The following is a 16,095-nucleotide window of genomic DNA, read 5'->3' as shown; positions in this document are numbered from 1 at the left end:
TTTGGGCACTTTGGCCATCAGGCCATAGAGCCAGCCCTAAAAAGTAGTAAGTCTGAAAGCCACTATCAAGAGATTAAACCACAAATACATTTTTTAAAATGATATTAAGATATCAATACCTACCGTAGGGAAAAAACGTATTATATTTTCAACTGGATTATCTGCAATATCCAAGACTAAATATCTGAAAATAGAATATTTTGTGTTAAGTACACTTTCAGGTAAAATTATGTATATAAAATTTTTATTCTGAATGTTTCTTAGCAACCATGAACAGGACGCAAAACAACTTCCAAAGTATCACATTCCGAAGAAGTTGGTCATTTATTTTATATTACTTGAGGGCATAGCCTTTATTTATTTATCTACCTATTTATTTATTAAATTTTTAAAAATTATTTTTATTTAATTTTTATTTATTAATTAAATTTTACCAGACAGGGACAGAGCGAGAGAGAAGGAGAGAGGGAAAGTGAGAAAGCAAGTTACTAGGTCTGGACTCGAACTGCAGTCGACCATGTAGGAGTCCAGCACCCTTAACCACCTGCCAGCCCCAAGAGCATAGCATTTTAAAGCCTTAACTGAGATGTTATCATTTCTCTAATATCTCAGTTTAAAGATTAATTCTTTTTTTTTAAAAAAAGGACATTTCACAGGAAGCCTGAAGTCTGAAAGACAAAGAGCTAATAAAAACAGAAGGAAGAGCCCTGCAGATGGCATGGTGGTTAAAGGCGCTGGACTTCCACATGGCCGACCACAGTTCGAGTACTAGACCTGGAGGCTTGCTTTTTTTGCTTTCTCTTTTTCGCTGTCTCCCTCAGGTAACAACAAAAGGAATTAAATAAATAATACTTAAAAAAACAAAAACAAAACAGAAAGGAACGTAGTAGTATGATGGAGCCATCAATTAACATTCATTCACTCTTTGAACTAATCTTTACTAAAGCAAAAATTAGATAAGAGAACAACTGTCCTAACTTTACACTTTAGAAAACAGTTAAAATTATGCATTACTGGGCCAACATGTGGCATGGTGGTTAAAGGCACTGGACTCCCACATAGCCAACCATGGTTCAAGTCCTGGACCTGTGGCTTCTTTTATCACGTACCTGCCCCTACCCCTGGATCAAACAAGAGAAAAAAAAAAAAAAAAACAGAAACAGAACAATAAAGCATTACTAATACTCTAGACTTACTTATGAAAAATTTCCACTTTCTGCATACCCAAGACCATCTGTTTTTAATGACTATATCCTAAAGTGACTAAGTAAACCTGTAATATGGGAAATTTTTTTCCCCACTAGGGTGAAGAAACTGCATCCAGATTACTGTCACTAAAAAATATCTATGACACTTAGAAATGAATAGGATAAACTTTTACATTATAACATCCTCAGGACCAGCAGATGGAGTAATGGTTGTCGCTAGACTCCGACATGACCAACTGCAGTTTGAGTCCCGGACTTGGGGATTTAAAACTCACACCAGGTGTGTGTGTGTGAGTGCTCAAAGTCCTGGGAGGAAAATGGAGAAGAAAAGGTTGTGCATGGCTGCCCTCTGGGGGGTGATTTCTCACTTTCTGACTCTTTCTTCAGAAAGTGCATGTGCCCTATGGCAAAAATCTCTCAAAAGCTCTCTAATTTTATTTAATATATTAAGTCTCTGATTATATACATTAACAGGGAAAAATTAAGAAGGAAATATATCACAATGTTAAAGTGTTTTCTCTAGATTGTAGCATTGTGGACAATTTTTTTTCTTGAGGTCATTCTGCACTTTTCAAAGATCCATAAGTATTGGGCCATTTGAAAAGTCATGATGTATTTTCCTGTTTTTCTACACCAAAATGCATCATTATTTTTCTGACAACCAGTATTTCTTTCACAATTAGATACAACTCAGTGCTTTATGCCAGAACACAAATTTTCTTTTCTCTCTCTCTTTACCTCTTTTTTTTACTACAGTGTGTGTACACTCACCAGAGAAAAGTGGATGGCCACACTGCAATCCTCCTCCATTTTCCTTGTGGGAATTTGGGCATGTGCACAAGCACAGGTCTGGTATGTTTCAAGCTGCTGGGTCCAGGACTCGAACCATACAGTTGGTCATGTGGGATCCAGTGCTTTACCACACCACCTGCCGGTCCCCCAATTTTTTTTCAAAAGAATTATTTAATTTTATTGATTCATTCAGTTAATTTGACCAGAGAGAGTGAGAAAGAGAGAGAGTGAAAGCAAGCCACCAGGTTTGGGACTCAAACCATGGACAACCATGTGGGAGTGCCTTAACCACCAAACCAGCCACTGGTCCTAACTATACAGTAGTCTAAAAAACAAAACTTTAGGCCCAGCCAGAGTAGTGTATGAGATATGTACTGCTCTATAATGCTAGAGTCACATGGAAGACTGTAGTTAGGGTCTTGGGCAGATCTGAAACATGCCAGGCATGCACATGCAAATATTCGTACTCCCAGGTGATTACAAAGATTGAAAGAGGGTAATTTATGGGGTGATGAGACCTTATAAAGGGTACCTGGTCCTACTTCATGAAAGAAATATAATTCTTTTAGTGTGTTCATTAAGTTGGCTGGATCCCACATGGCAAACTGTGTGATTCAAGACCCAGATCCAGTGGTTTGAAAAGTATAATGGGTACATGCATATGTGTCCAAAATCCTGAGAGGAGAATGAAGGAGAATGGACTGCTGTGTGGCTATTCCCCTTGAAGGATGTTTTCTCACTCACCACTCCCCTCCTCGAACTCTCCAGCAAGTACACACACTCTTAGCAACTTGAAAAATTTTTATCTATAGAAATATGCTTATATAGGGGCCAACAAATGGAGTGATGATTAAGGGCACTGGACTCCCACAGGGCAACCACGGTTCAAGTCCCGGATTTGGTGACTTCCTTTCTCACCTTCCCTCTCCATCTTTCTCTATCTCTCATTCATCCCACTCTGGTCAAATTAAAATAAATAAAGTTAAATGAAATAATTCTCAAAGAAAAAGAAATATGCTTGTGTGTGTTTTATATATATATATATAAAACATATCTAGGATATTAAAAAAAGAGGTTAACAGTACAGGACTACAAGAAGGGGAACTGAGTAAAGAAACAGAAAAACCTACTTTTCAGTATACTGTTAGCCTTCCATATCCATAGGATCCACATTTGTGCATTCAACTAATTGAAGATGGAAAATATTTGAAAAAAATAATGGCCTTAGTCTGAACAGAATAGGTACAGACTTTTTACACTGCATTTTATGTCATCAAACCATGATTAAAGCATGGGCTGGCCCTGTAGACCACTGGTTAAACAATGTACTATAGCGGGAGCTGGATCCCCACATGGATCAGCGCAGTCTTAACACTGGTCCCAGAGGAGAAATGTGTGCACACATGGCAGGAATCCTGATGTAAAATGGAAGGAAAAGGGACTACAACTATGACCAGACCCCACAGTAGTGGTGAGAGGATTTCTCTCTTTTATGTACAAAATTCTCTGGCATTAAAGAAAAACAACATATGAGGATGTGTATAGATTAAATACAAAAATATGCTATTCTGTTTAAGGGACTAGGGGCATCCAGATTTTGGCAGGGGAGTCCCAGAAACAATCCCCTTTGGACAACTGCACATTCTTTATTTTAGAGAGATTTTTGCTGTAGGGTGCATGCGCTCGCCGGAGGACAGAAAGCAGGAAATCACCTCCCCCGGGGGGGATGGCCACGCCACAATTCCTTCTCCTCCATTCTCCTCTCAGGATCTTGGGCATACATGCACACATGCCCAGCCTGAGCTTCAAGCCTCCAGGTCTGGGACATGAACCTCAGTCGGCCATGTGGGAGTATAGTGATATAATCATTATGCCATCTGCTGGTCCCCTGGCATAAGTTTTTTTTAAACTGCCGGGTATGGGAGTTGAGCGCAGTAACCAATACACCATCTGTTTGTCCCTGAACAGTCTTTTGAACCTTTGAATTCTGCAATGAGACAAGATTATTCAAATAATTTCAATAAACTTTAAAAGTGATACACCACAATCCATCCATACTGACAAAATACAGCAAAGTGTGACAATGTAAAGTGAACTTGAAATAAAAACACTACATGTTTGCTACATAAACTTTTTTTTAATGAATCACACAGCAATAATACTTACCGAAATAATTGTTGAAAGTTTGGTTTAATAAAGTTTGCTTCAATATTTTGTCGTATGCATATTATATGGGTTATTCCATGTTTCTGTAGTATGGGTAGCTATAAAGAAAAAAAAAGACGGGGGAAGAGAGAAAAGAAATAGTTTAAAATATAAGACACCATTTTTTTGTAACATAGATATTAAAAATACACAGCACACACGTTTGAGCCTTAAGTACAAGGGATTAAAGCTAATTTTATAGTAACATACCAAAAGTGATCAGCAAGATACTTTAATGACTCAAGACTAATACCCAAAATGTCCTCCAAAGAGCAACAATGATACTGGTTAAAAGCATGCTTTTCATAGTCACGAGAGCTCAAGCCATAAATCCACATCTGCTAGAGAACTGAACTTGTGTGGCTCAGTTTCCTCACATGAAAATGATGAAAACACTACCTATTCACTAAGTGGTCATTGCAATTAGTTAACCTAACACACAGAAATGTCATTACATAGGCCTGGGACACATGGTAAGTATTTATTTATTTATTACTGTAGTTATATTAGGTTGTCGGGAAGGTCATGGCATATTTTTCTATGCAAAAATACATCATGACTTTCCTGACAATCCATCATATATTAACTACAGCCTTGATTTTTCAGAGGTGATATAAGACTATATTCTCTAGTGCTTTTGATTATGTATTTAAGGCAATTTTATATTTATTTAAGAATTATTTCCTTTGTTTTATTAATCATTATTGTTGTTTTCAATGTGACCAGAAAGAGACACACAGAGAGAAATCAAGAAAGCAAGCCAACAGGTCTGGGACTCTAACCATGGTCAGCCATGTGGAGGTTCAGTCCAGCTAACCACCACATCACCTGCCAGCCACTTATGGAAACTTTAAACATGACAAGTCTAAAAATTATCAAATAAATTTTTATTGGCAAGCGATTTACAATGACACATTATTTTACTAACTAGATGATAAGTTCCATTACAGCAATATGTGTAATATAGTTCAGCTGTTCAGTGTGATACCTTCAGCTAGTAATTCTATATATTTAATTCTCACTTCTGGCATTAAATAATCTATAACAGTATTATTAATAATTCATGAAAGAAGTCAAGGAATATTTTCACTGTATAACTGAATTAGTCCATTACAGCTCAACTACTGCAAATTAGATCATTGGAAAAGTCATGACACACTTTCACATAGAAAGACAGAAAAATAAGTCATGACTTTACTGATGACCAAATAATACAATATTTTCCAACCCAGAGCACTCACACCACTAAAATCTGGACAAACACAAACAAGATAAATGATTTTCAACTAAAATACAAATGCATTCTTACCCTTGACAAGAAAAGGTCAACTAAAATGTTAATTTTCCTTGTTTTGGCCTTTAAATGTATCTCATATTGTTCAGAAGCTATGATTGGCAATTATGAACGTCCAATACTTTAGAAGGTAAATAACTTATAAAGGTCAACCTCTTGGTAAAGTTTTCAAACACATGGATTTCTTGAGAAAAATAAAATGTAAAAAATTCATTTTAGGGCCAGCAGGTGGCATGGAGGTTAGGGGCACTAGAGTCTCACACGGCTGACAGCGGTTCAAGTCCCAGACCTGGTGGCTTGCTTTCTCACTTTCTCTGTTGCTCTCTAGTGAATGCATCTGCCCTGAAGTAAACTAAATAATAATAATGATAATAAATAAAATTAAATAAACAATTTAAAAAATAATCCAAAATTCATTTTGTGATCTGTGTTGAAACCACTAGTCCAGTGCAATTAGGAGAGGTACATATTCCAGAGTGACCATTACTGCTAAAAAGTTGTTTAGTAAAATTTCTTGGTGATCCTAATTTAAAAGTTCATACGTTATGGGGCCAGTTGGCGTAATGTCTATGTCACTAGATTCCCATGTAGTCTACCGCGATATGAACCATGGACCCAGTGGCTTAAACTCACACGGGGCATGTGTGCGTGCGTGCCCAAGATCCTGAGAGGAGAATGGAGAAGGGACTGCGGCGTGGCCATCGACCCTGAGGGGTGATTTCTCGCTTTCTGTCTCTCTCTGTCTTTCTGACGAGCACATGCGTCCTATAGCAAAAACCTCTCCCCACCCCCAAAAAAGTTCATACCTTGCTTTTCATAGCAGAAGAATATGGACCTAAAAACAATCCAGGTAAAATTTCCTAAAAAATAAAAAAGTAATTGAAACGATCAGCAATTTAAATCTATACAATGTATGCACCATATACTTGGGATTTGTGGGATGATTTCAGAGTAGTTACAGTAATTTAACTAGAAGATCACTACTTAGGAAGTTTTTCCTAGACATACTGACCAAATGACTGTGAAGAGAAATGGAAATGTTCTGTATTATATCAAATGGGACATTCCAAATTTAAATATACTTCTAAAGTAAGATATTTTAACATTTACATTGCTTTTTATAAGCAGTTTGGGTAGAAGTATTATGCCTTTTAGAATAAAACTTAATTTTAGTTCTTTGTTTAGGAATAAAACAGGCCATCAAAAATATTCTCTTTGGGGACCAGAAGTTAGCATAATGGCTATGTTACTGAACTCCCATGTAGCCAACTGCAGTTCGAGTCCTGGACCCGGTGGCTTAAACAAGCTAGGCATGTGCATGCATGCCCAAGATCCCGAGAGGAGAATGGAGGAGAAGGGATTGTGGCGTGACCATCCCCCCTGGGGGGTGATTTCTCACTTTCTATCTCTGTCTCGGGAGCGCATGCGCCCTATAGCAAAAACCTCCCCCCCCCCAAAAAAAAAAGAAAGAAAAAATATTCTTTTTGGAATTATATAAAACCTATTCACTCAAATTAAAAGCAGCAAAAGCTACAACAGGATTAAAATTACTGTCTCTAGTAATAGCAGCAAACTATAATCAAAACGCTAAAAACCCAACATGAAACATTTCCTCGTTGACAAGATTTCAATAAAGTATCATCCAAATGCTGAATCCAGATTCTTTATAAATTCAATACAGGAAGTTTTGGTTCTGAACAAATCACACCCTAGATATGAGCATGATGTAATTTTGTAGCTCAGGTCTATAAAATATATTTATTTGTGAATAAGACTGATTTTTCCTACCACCTTCTTGTGGGCAGAAATCATGTTTGATTTATCCTGTATTCCTTGTAGCAACAAATAAAATGCCTTATGGGTACTCACATTTTTTTTTAAAGTGGACTTTCATTAAGAGAGTGAAATAGCAGAATTTTTGAAGTCAAGGATTCCCAGGAATAAGAGATACTGCTCAAACCTGAGGATAATGGAGTTGACTGTATGTGGTAAGAAAAGCTGAACAAAATGAACTACTAGGAGGATTATTTAGCTTTCATTTTAATTTGTTCAAAACGGAAATATTTGACTCAAGTCTTCTAGTTAATTATAAAAGCTGATTAGAAATCAGACACAAGGTACCAGCACTTGACATAATGGCTATGTTGCTGGACTCCCACACAGCGGACAGCAGTTTGAGTTCCGGATCCGCTGGCTTAAACTCACGCCAGGCACATGTGCGTGCATGCCCAAGATCCCAAGAGAAGAATGGAGGAGAAGGGATTATGGCGTGGCCATCCCCGCTGGGGGGCGATTTCTCGCCTTCTGTCTCTCTGTCTTTCTGGTGAGCACATGCTCCCTATAACAAAAACCTCTCAAAAATAAAAAGAAAAAGAAAAAAAGAAATCAGACACAAAAAATGAATTAACAAAAAAAGTCTGATAGGCTTTACAGTCAACTCTTTTTAGCTTATCTAAAGTAGACAGAGAAAGGAAACCTGCTATCAAAAGACATGAGGGATAAGCAGTTAATGTAATGGCTATGTCTCTGGGCTCCCATGTAATCAACTGCGGATAGAGTCTCGGAGCTGGTGGCTTAAACTCACACCAGGTGTGTGTGCGTGCCCAAGATCCTGAGAGAACGGAGAAGGGATTGCGATGTGGCCATCCCCCCAGGGGATGATTTCTCACTTTCTGTCTCTGTTTCTGTCTTTCTGGCGAGCTCACTCCCCACGCCCTCCCATAAAAAGACACACACACACACACACACACACACACACAGAGACATAAACTGTCCAATTTTTCAAATAAAAATAACTCAATTTGCGCACACACAGATTACCATATTCCCATTCATTTCCCCAACAATTCCATCATTTAGTAATGAGTTGGCTTAAACAAATGTAAATTTGTCATACCTGCATCTCTCGTCTCATAGGGTAGGTCCATTCCTTAAAAAAGCAAGGAAAAACAAGAACAAAAGTGAGTAACATTACAAAAAAGTCATCTAATTAAGAGGCTAAAGATGTTACATCAAAGTATTTGGATCTTTAAAAAATTACATTATACTTAAAGACTAGATTCTTTTTTTAAAAGAATTATATATTTGATTTTATTATCATCATTTTTAATTTGACCAGAGAAAGGCAGAAAGAGAGAGAGAGGGAAAGTGAGAAAGCAAGCCACAGGTTCAGGTCTTGAACCTAGGTCGACCACGTGGGAGTCCAGAGCCTCAACGTCCATGCCACCTGCCGGCCCCACTTACAGACTATTTTCTAAGCATAGTAGATTTGGTTGGCTTCACAAACAACTGAAACTTTAAGTGACAAAGAAATGAAGGTTAAATAACTGAACTTCCAGAAACAAGATTATTAATTACTTCAGTGGATGAAACAGCTCATTAATCTAAAGAACAGTTATTTCAAAAAATCTCTTCCACAAATTCATCCTCTAAATCAGAGGTGTCAAATAAATTTCTGTCATGAAATAAATGTCAACTACAATCAACTAGTGGTAGATTTCTTAAACACTGCAAAGCAAGATTCAGTGTCCACAAGTGTTCAATCAATGAGCAACACCTGCAATGGATGAAGGAATACTACGATAGGTTTTTGCCATACCTGATCTAAAATGCCAAATAGTTATCAAAGAGCCTTTCTCATAGCTAATTTGGCCTTGAGATTCTATCTAGTTCATTTTCTTTCACAGACACATTTCACATAAAAGTTCACTGTCTATGGAATGTAGAAGAGTAGACTAAAGCTGAAAAAAACAAGAAATACCAATGGCAAAAAACCTAAAATTTTAGAAGTTGGGAAAAAGTAAAAAACAGCTATAATAAAATGATATGAGTAATTAAATACACTAACAGTACAGATGGTCCTTGTATATTAATGATAGTTGTCATTCCAAAAGTTTCTCGATTGGCTGCTTAAAACTCAAGAGTTATTAGGGCAAGCAGGTGGCATGGCGGTTGGGATGCTGGACTCCCACATGGCTGACTAAGGTTCAAATTGTACACCTGGTAGCTTGCTTTCTCACTTTCCCTGGTAAGTGCATGTACCCTATGTCAAATTCTTAAAAATTAATAATAATAATAAAAAATAAAATTAAATAATTCTTTTAAAAAATAAGAAAAAACTCAGAATTATCCATAATAATTAGGTTTCCAAAGTACTTCAGTAAAGTTTCCTCTTTTTACCTTTTATTTTGAATTTAGGATTACAAAAAAGTTGCAAATAGTAAAATTAATTGTTTCCTATTCATCCAGGTGTCCCACACCACCTGCTGGCCCCAGTCAGTTAAAAGTATTCTTAACAAATAATGTAGAAATGTTATTCTTCTGTCCCAAAGTGTGTGAATAATGCTCCTAGGATGTCAGCAATTTTAATAAGGAAGAGAAAATATGTTTTGGTTTTGATCTTAAAAACTGTTTTTTGGACCCAACACGTGATATGGTAGTTAAGGTGCTAGACTCCCACATGGCCAACCGCAGTTCGAATCCAAGACCTGACAGCTTGAATATCATGCCAGGCATGTTTACATGCATGCTCAAAATCTCAAGAGGAGAATGGACTGCAGAGTTGCCATCCCCTCAAAGTAGCGATTTCTCACTTTCCCTCTGTCTCTCTGTCCAGGAAACACATGCCCCACAGCAAAAACCTAATAGAAAACAGGAGTTCAGAAGACCTACACATACCCACAGTCCATCTGCATAAAAGACATCAAAACAATCTGACAGAAAAAGACAATTTTTTTAAAAAAATAATTATTTTACTTAACTTTATTTATTTATTATTTATTTTAATGTGCCGAGAGAGGTACAGAATGAGCAAGGAAAGTGAGAAAGCAAGCAGCCAGGTCTGGGACTCAAGCAATGGTCAGCCATGTGGAAGGTCAGACCTTTTAACCACTATGCCATCTGCAGGTCCCAAAAAAAATTTTTTTCGACAAGTCATCCAAGAATAGGACAAATGCCTAGAAAGTAAAATAAATCTTGACTCTGACCTCACATCACATACACAAATTCTATACACACAGAGATATGTAAGCATAAATGCAAAACTGAAAATTTCTTGAAGATAGAAGAATACCTTGGGGGACCAGCAGTCAGTATAATGGCTATGTCGCTGGACTCCCATGTAGTCGACCATGGTTCGCGTCCCAGATCCGGTGGCTTAAAACTCATGCCGGGCGCATGTGCGTGCATGCCCACGATCCCGAGAGGAGAATGGAGGAGAAGGGATTGCGGCGTGGACCATCCCCCCTGGGGAGTGATTTCTCGCTTTCTATCTCTCTGTCTCTCTGTCTGGCGAGCACACGCTCCCTGTAGCAAAAAAAACTCAAAAAGATAGATAAAAATTTTTAAAAATAAAAATAAAAAAAAAGAAGAAGAATACCTTGGCAAACCTAGGAAATGCAAGTTTCTCAGAGCACAAAAGCCTTAACCAAGTAAAAAGGGAAAAATTTGATTAGATTTCATCACAATTTAAAAATTCTGCTCAATGAAAGACATAGCAAAATAAATTAATGACATTACATTCAGAAAAAAGAGCCTTAAAACAAGACTCCGTTTTGCATGATTCCATTTGTATTTGTTCAAGAACAGGCAAACCAATCTACAGTAATAAAAATCAGATTATTGATTGCCTATTATGAGGTAGGATAAGTAATACCTGAATATGGGTATGAGGTAACTCTCCTCCTATTGCCAGAAAGTGCATGTGCTCACCAGACAAACAGAAAGGAAGAAAGAGAGCCCCCTCAATGGGATGCTGTCATGCCATAATCCCTTCTCCTTCATTTCTCCACCCTTTCCAAATCTGGAACACACACTCACATGACCTGGTGTGTTTTTCAAGCCCTGGGGCTGGGATTAGAACCAGGGCCAGAAATAGAACCATGAGGTTGGCCACGAAGGATCCAGCTCCCTTAACCACCAGGGTACAGGTTCACTGTTCTTTTACTTTGCACAAAAGACTGACATTTTGAATATCTGTGGCATTAGATTATATGAAATTTTTTTCTTTTTCTTTTTATAGATTATCCCATGATATATAGCCAGCTTTATTTCCCTGAAGCAACTGGTCAGAGCTGTGGGAAAGAAAAGTATTTAAAGAAATGTGTACCTTAGGTTAGCCCCGTAGCTTAGTGGTGGAAGGAGCCAGATCCCACATGGCTGGCTATAGTTTGAATTGCATCGAATTCCAGCAATGACAGCTTGAAAAATATACCAGCGAGGCGTGGAGACTAAGGCACTAGACACTCCCACATGGCTGACCGTGGTTCAAGTCCCGGACCTGGTAGCTTGCTTTTCTCACATTGCCCCCCTCTCTTTCTGAGTCTCTCTCTGGGAAAATTAAAATAAATAAATGAATACATAAAATTAAATCATTAAAAAGAAAAGAAAAAACATACCAGGTGCATGTGTGCCTCAAATTTTGACAGGAAAGAGAAAGGGAGAAGGCCTGTGGTGTGGTAATGCCCCGTTTGGGAAGGTGCTTTCCTTTTCTCTCTATGGTGAAGAAATAAGCCCTTTGGCTATTAAAACAACATACTTCTGTGTTTACCTAAAATGAAACCACTAAATTGTGCACGATGAAAGAATAAACAAATGGGAAACACAGAGGAATGGTGTACATACATTCTCGATAATACTTGTGCAGGAGAGGATCCAACAACAGGGTCCATAAAAGAAATTTGATTATAGGCACATTAGTAGGACAAAAGATATGTCTTATGTGCACAAAAATATCACAGAAAAGTCAACACTTTCCCCAAACATTAAGATTAATGTATTTATACACCTTGTTCACAGGAAGAGAGGAAAAGGGGTTTTAGGCAACTTAGGGGAGAGTAAATTATCTGAGGGAAACAGGAATGAGTCCTTAGCAGAACAAATAATAATGTCTAAGTGTGTTTTGATTTCTACATTCCTTCTGTGATGTTAATCTTCCCGGGCTGATAAACTCCCTGGGAGGAGACTGATGACAATAGTTCTTGGAGTATCTGTCTGTAAAAAGATAAAGTGAGCTCAGAGTAAGCCTATCCCTGCATTTCCTGTTTTTCAAGAAAGAACTAATCAATATAGCATCAATATAGCAAAGCAGCGCATATTTGTGGTGGCATTTCCTGAACGACCTCCCCCTTGACAATATGCCAGGCACTCAAAACCACAGAATAAACACGTTTTTCCTACAGTGTCATTTTTATAAGAAAAATTTTCAAAGGAAAAAAGTATGTTCATTAGCTACTTATTTAAATCATTTTTATATTACAATAAATGGCATCATCTAGAATAGAAAATTCTGCCTGAATTTTTCAGCAACACAAGAGGTTCTAAAGAAACTTTGACCCTCTTATAAAAGGTTGTATACAACAAAATATAAAAAACTGTCTTTGTATTTATATCAAAGATATTACGAGGCTGGTAGGTGGCATGGTGGTTGAGCTGCTGGACTCCCACATGGCTGACCATGGTGAGAGTCCCGGACCTGGCGGTTTGGTTTTTCACTTTCCCTCTCTCCTCTCTCTCACTGTTGCTGTCTGGTCAAATTAAAAATAAATGAATAAAGAAAATAAAGTTCAATACAATAATTCTTAAAAAAAGATATTATAAGAGTAAGTAAGTAGCAAGTTGTAAAGTAGAAGAAGATGAACGATTACTCCTATTAACAGGACAGATAAAGCATGCAGCTTTTTTGGGGAACACCAGGACTTGCTGTAGTAGATATGAATCTTTTGAAACCTAAAAAGCCTTCATTCACATTCTAAATAAAGAAGCTTGGAGAGGGATCCTTAGCCAAAGACATTAAGTAACAACAATCTTTGATTGTATACTACTATGGGAATCACACACACACACACACCAAAAAAAAAAAAAAAAAAGAAGGAAAATGGTTTCAGCAGTTGGCTTAGTGGTTAAAGCACTTGATTCCCACATGGCCAACAGGGGTTTGAGTTCTAGACCCAGCAGCTTGAAACATGCTGGGTATGTGTTTGTGTTCCCAAAACTCTAAGAGGAGAATAGACTGCATCATAGCCATCTTCCCTGGGAGACGATTTCTCACGTTCTATCTCCAGTGAGTGCATGTGCACTATAGCAAAAATCTCTTAAAAAAAAAAAAAGAGAGAGAGAGAGAGAGAAAAAGAAAAATATTTCTTAAAAAAAAAAAAATACTCTACTATGAAAATCAATCACAATTTTTTTTTTCATTAATTTAACAGACATTTGTTAACTTTAAGGTATATGCCAGAAAAAGTGGCAAATAGGACAGGAACTCACTGGTAACTAAGCTCCATTTAATCTGTCAAGGAAAACAGACAAGCCCCAAAAATGGTAAGTATGAGAACTGAAACAAAGATAGGTATAAAGGTACCAAGTGCTATATAGTACCTGGGAGGCTGCACTAGCCTAAGTAAGGAGACAAGCAGAAGGAATTAGTGAAATCAAGAAAAGCTTCTCTGAAAAAACACCACCTAAAGTGAGACCTACTTCGAGACTAGACAGTTAATTACATGAGGGCAAAGGAGTTGCCAGCAGTCAAGGCAGGGGAAAATCGCAAATGCAAAGGCCCTGAACTATGTGGAAAATTAAAGCACTCTAAGAACTGAAAGATGACTATGGGTAGGTCATGCAGAGGAAAAAAACAGGAGGAAGAGTAGCTCATAATAGGTCGGAGAGGTAGGCAGATGTTTGATCATAAAGGGCCTTAGAGATGTTAAAGGTTTGAACTTCATCCTCAACACAATGGAAAAATTCATGAAAAAAATTTAAACAAGACTGACAAAGTGACAATCTTTTTGCAAACTGACTGATCTATGCAGGTAAATTTTTGTTAGCACTGTTCCTAATAAAGAATTCCCTGGCCACCCCTGGGACACAATGGCTGGGCCTTGTGCAGGAGATGGATCCCACATGCTCATGTAGGATTTGAGTCTGGTAGCAATATGCTGGACACATAAATCCAGGATCCTCATGAAATGGCAAATTGGAGGATGGATTGTGGCATGACCAAGTTCCACAGAGCATTGGTGTAGAGTTGTAGAATATTTGCTTGCAGACTTTCTACCATGAATAAAAGAGAAACACTAAAAAGAAAATAAAAAGTCCTTACCAATACTTCAAGAAACATGGAAACATGCTTACAAAGGTGTTAGAATCACTGAACTATAATAATAGCCTGATAACATTAATCATAACATTTCTACAGTAGCGATCTTCTTACAGTAGGAGGTAAATTCCAATAATCCCAGGGGATGGCAAACTATGGATAATACCAGACTCTATATACACTATGTTTTTTCCTACACTATGATAAAGTTTATTTAGAAATTAGGCACAGTGAGAGATTAGCAACAATAAATCAAAATTAAATCATGTGATTATAACAATATACTACAGTACTAACAGGTCAATGTGATGGGTCTCTCTCAAGAGTTTGAGATATGACCTATACTGGGCTTCTCATTGTAGTCACCCTTCCCTGGCTACAGTGACTGATCCAAAGGGTGGGTATATGACTTGACCTGAGCAAAACCTCTGGACTTCAAGCACTCAGTTGGAAGAGAGGCTTTCGTTCTTTGATAGATAAGCGAGCTCTCTGACAGTGTCACCCCAGAGCAGCTAAAGAGGCCTAAGAAAAAAGAAACCCCAGAAAAAGTAGAGAACTCATGAGAGGCAGAGGAGATCCTGATGCATAAGAATATCTAGGTCTAAAGTCCCTAATACTAGGTGCATATTGCCTTTCTATTATAGATTCAGTTATTGTTTCTTATTTAAGCTGAGACAAGTTTTGCTACTTGCAGCCAAGAGACCAAACATTCACTGCTATGAAATAAGAACTGGCATTCAGTAAACAACATGTGCCTCATTACCCACAGGTTTTAAGCATCACTTTTGTCCTTATGTCCTAGCCCTTAAAGACTGAGAACCTTCTGTATGGGTAACAACCTACTATTTGTGATTGGTGTCTCACATAGTAGCAGTTTTAAGGAACTAAGCCATTAACTTGTGGGATCTGACTCAAACTTCAGGTACATTGTGTCAAGACTGAATTGGGGCCAGCAGGTGGCGTGGTATTTACAGGCACAGGACTCCCACATGGCCCACAGAGGTTCCAGTCCCTGACCTGGCAGTTTGCTTTCTCGCTTTCTCCCTTTTTTTAAAAAATCTTTCTCCCTTTCTTGCTCTGTCTCTCTCTGATCAAATTAAAATAAAAGTGAATAAAATAATTCTTAAAAAAAAAAAAAAAGAGAGACAGACTGAATTATATAGGACATCCAGTTGGGTGTTCATTGTAGAACTGCTGAATGTGTTGGAAACCCCCAACACATCTGATAGTATACAGAAACTTTATTTTCAACCCTACATAGGAGAAAAAAAGAGCTATATTCCCAGTAAGCATTTGTAATTTTAGCAGCGATAAGGTATTACATACACAAAACAGGATTAAACTCAAAATCTGAGAATGTTTTAAACTAGAACTTTTAAGATTAAGGCAAAGAAGAACTGAAGTGCATTAAAAAAACTATGAAACAGGAGATGAAAGTTCTTCTATCTCCTGGCATATCACTTATTTTCAGTAAGCAATAATTTCTTTACCTGAAGTGCAGGAAT

The 16,095-nt window shown here is 37.6% G+C and overlaps 1 protein-coding gene across 1 annotated transcript in view; it reads right to left on the bottom strand.

The window, feature by feature from the left end:
• Positions 1-16,095, bottom strand: part of STYX (serine/threonine/tyrosine interacting protein) — a 36,715-nt gene that overhangs the window by 18,309 nt on the left and 2,311 nt on the right. The window contains exons 2-5 of the mRNA XM_006160544.2: positions 8,396-8,428; positions 6,306-6,359; positions 4,167-4,264; positions 124-184 (exon numbers count right to left, since the gene is read on the bottom strand). Coding sequence (XP_006160606.1) covers positions 124-184; positions 4,167-4,264; positions 6,306-6,359; positions 8,396-8,428 — 246 coding nt within the window. The remainder of the gene's footprint in view (positions 1-123; positions 185-4,166; positions 4,265-6,305; positions 6,360-8,395; positions 8,429-16,095) is intronic.

The sequence above is a fragment of the Tupaia chinensis genome, unplaced genomic scaffold (genome assembly GCF_000334495.1).
Source record: "Tupaia chinensis unplaced genomic scaffold, TupChi_1.0 Scaffold000688_1, whole genome shotgun sequence".
Lineage (NCBI taxonomy): Eukaryota > Metazoa > Chordata > Mammalia > Scandentia > Tupaiidae > Tupaia > Tupaia belangeri.
Note: the sequence above shows the minus strand (reverse complement) of the source record. Positions and strands in the feature narration are given on the sequence as shown.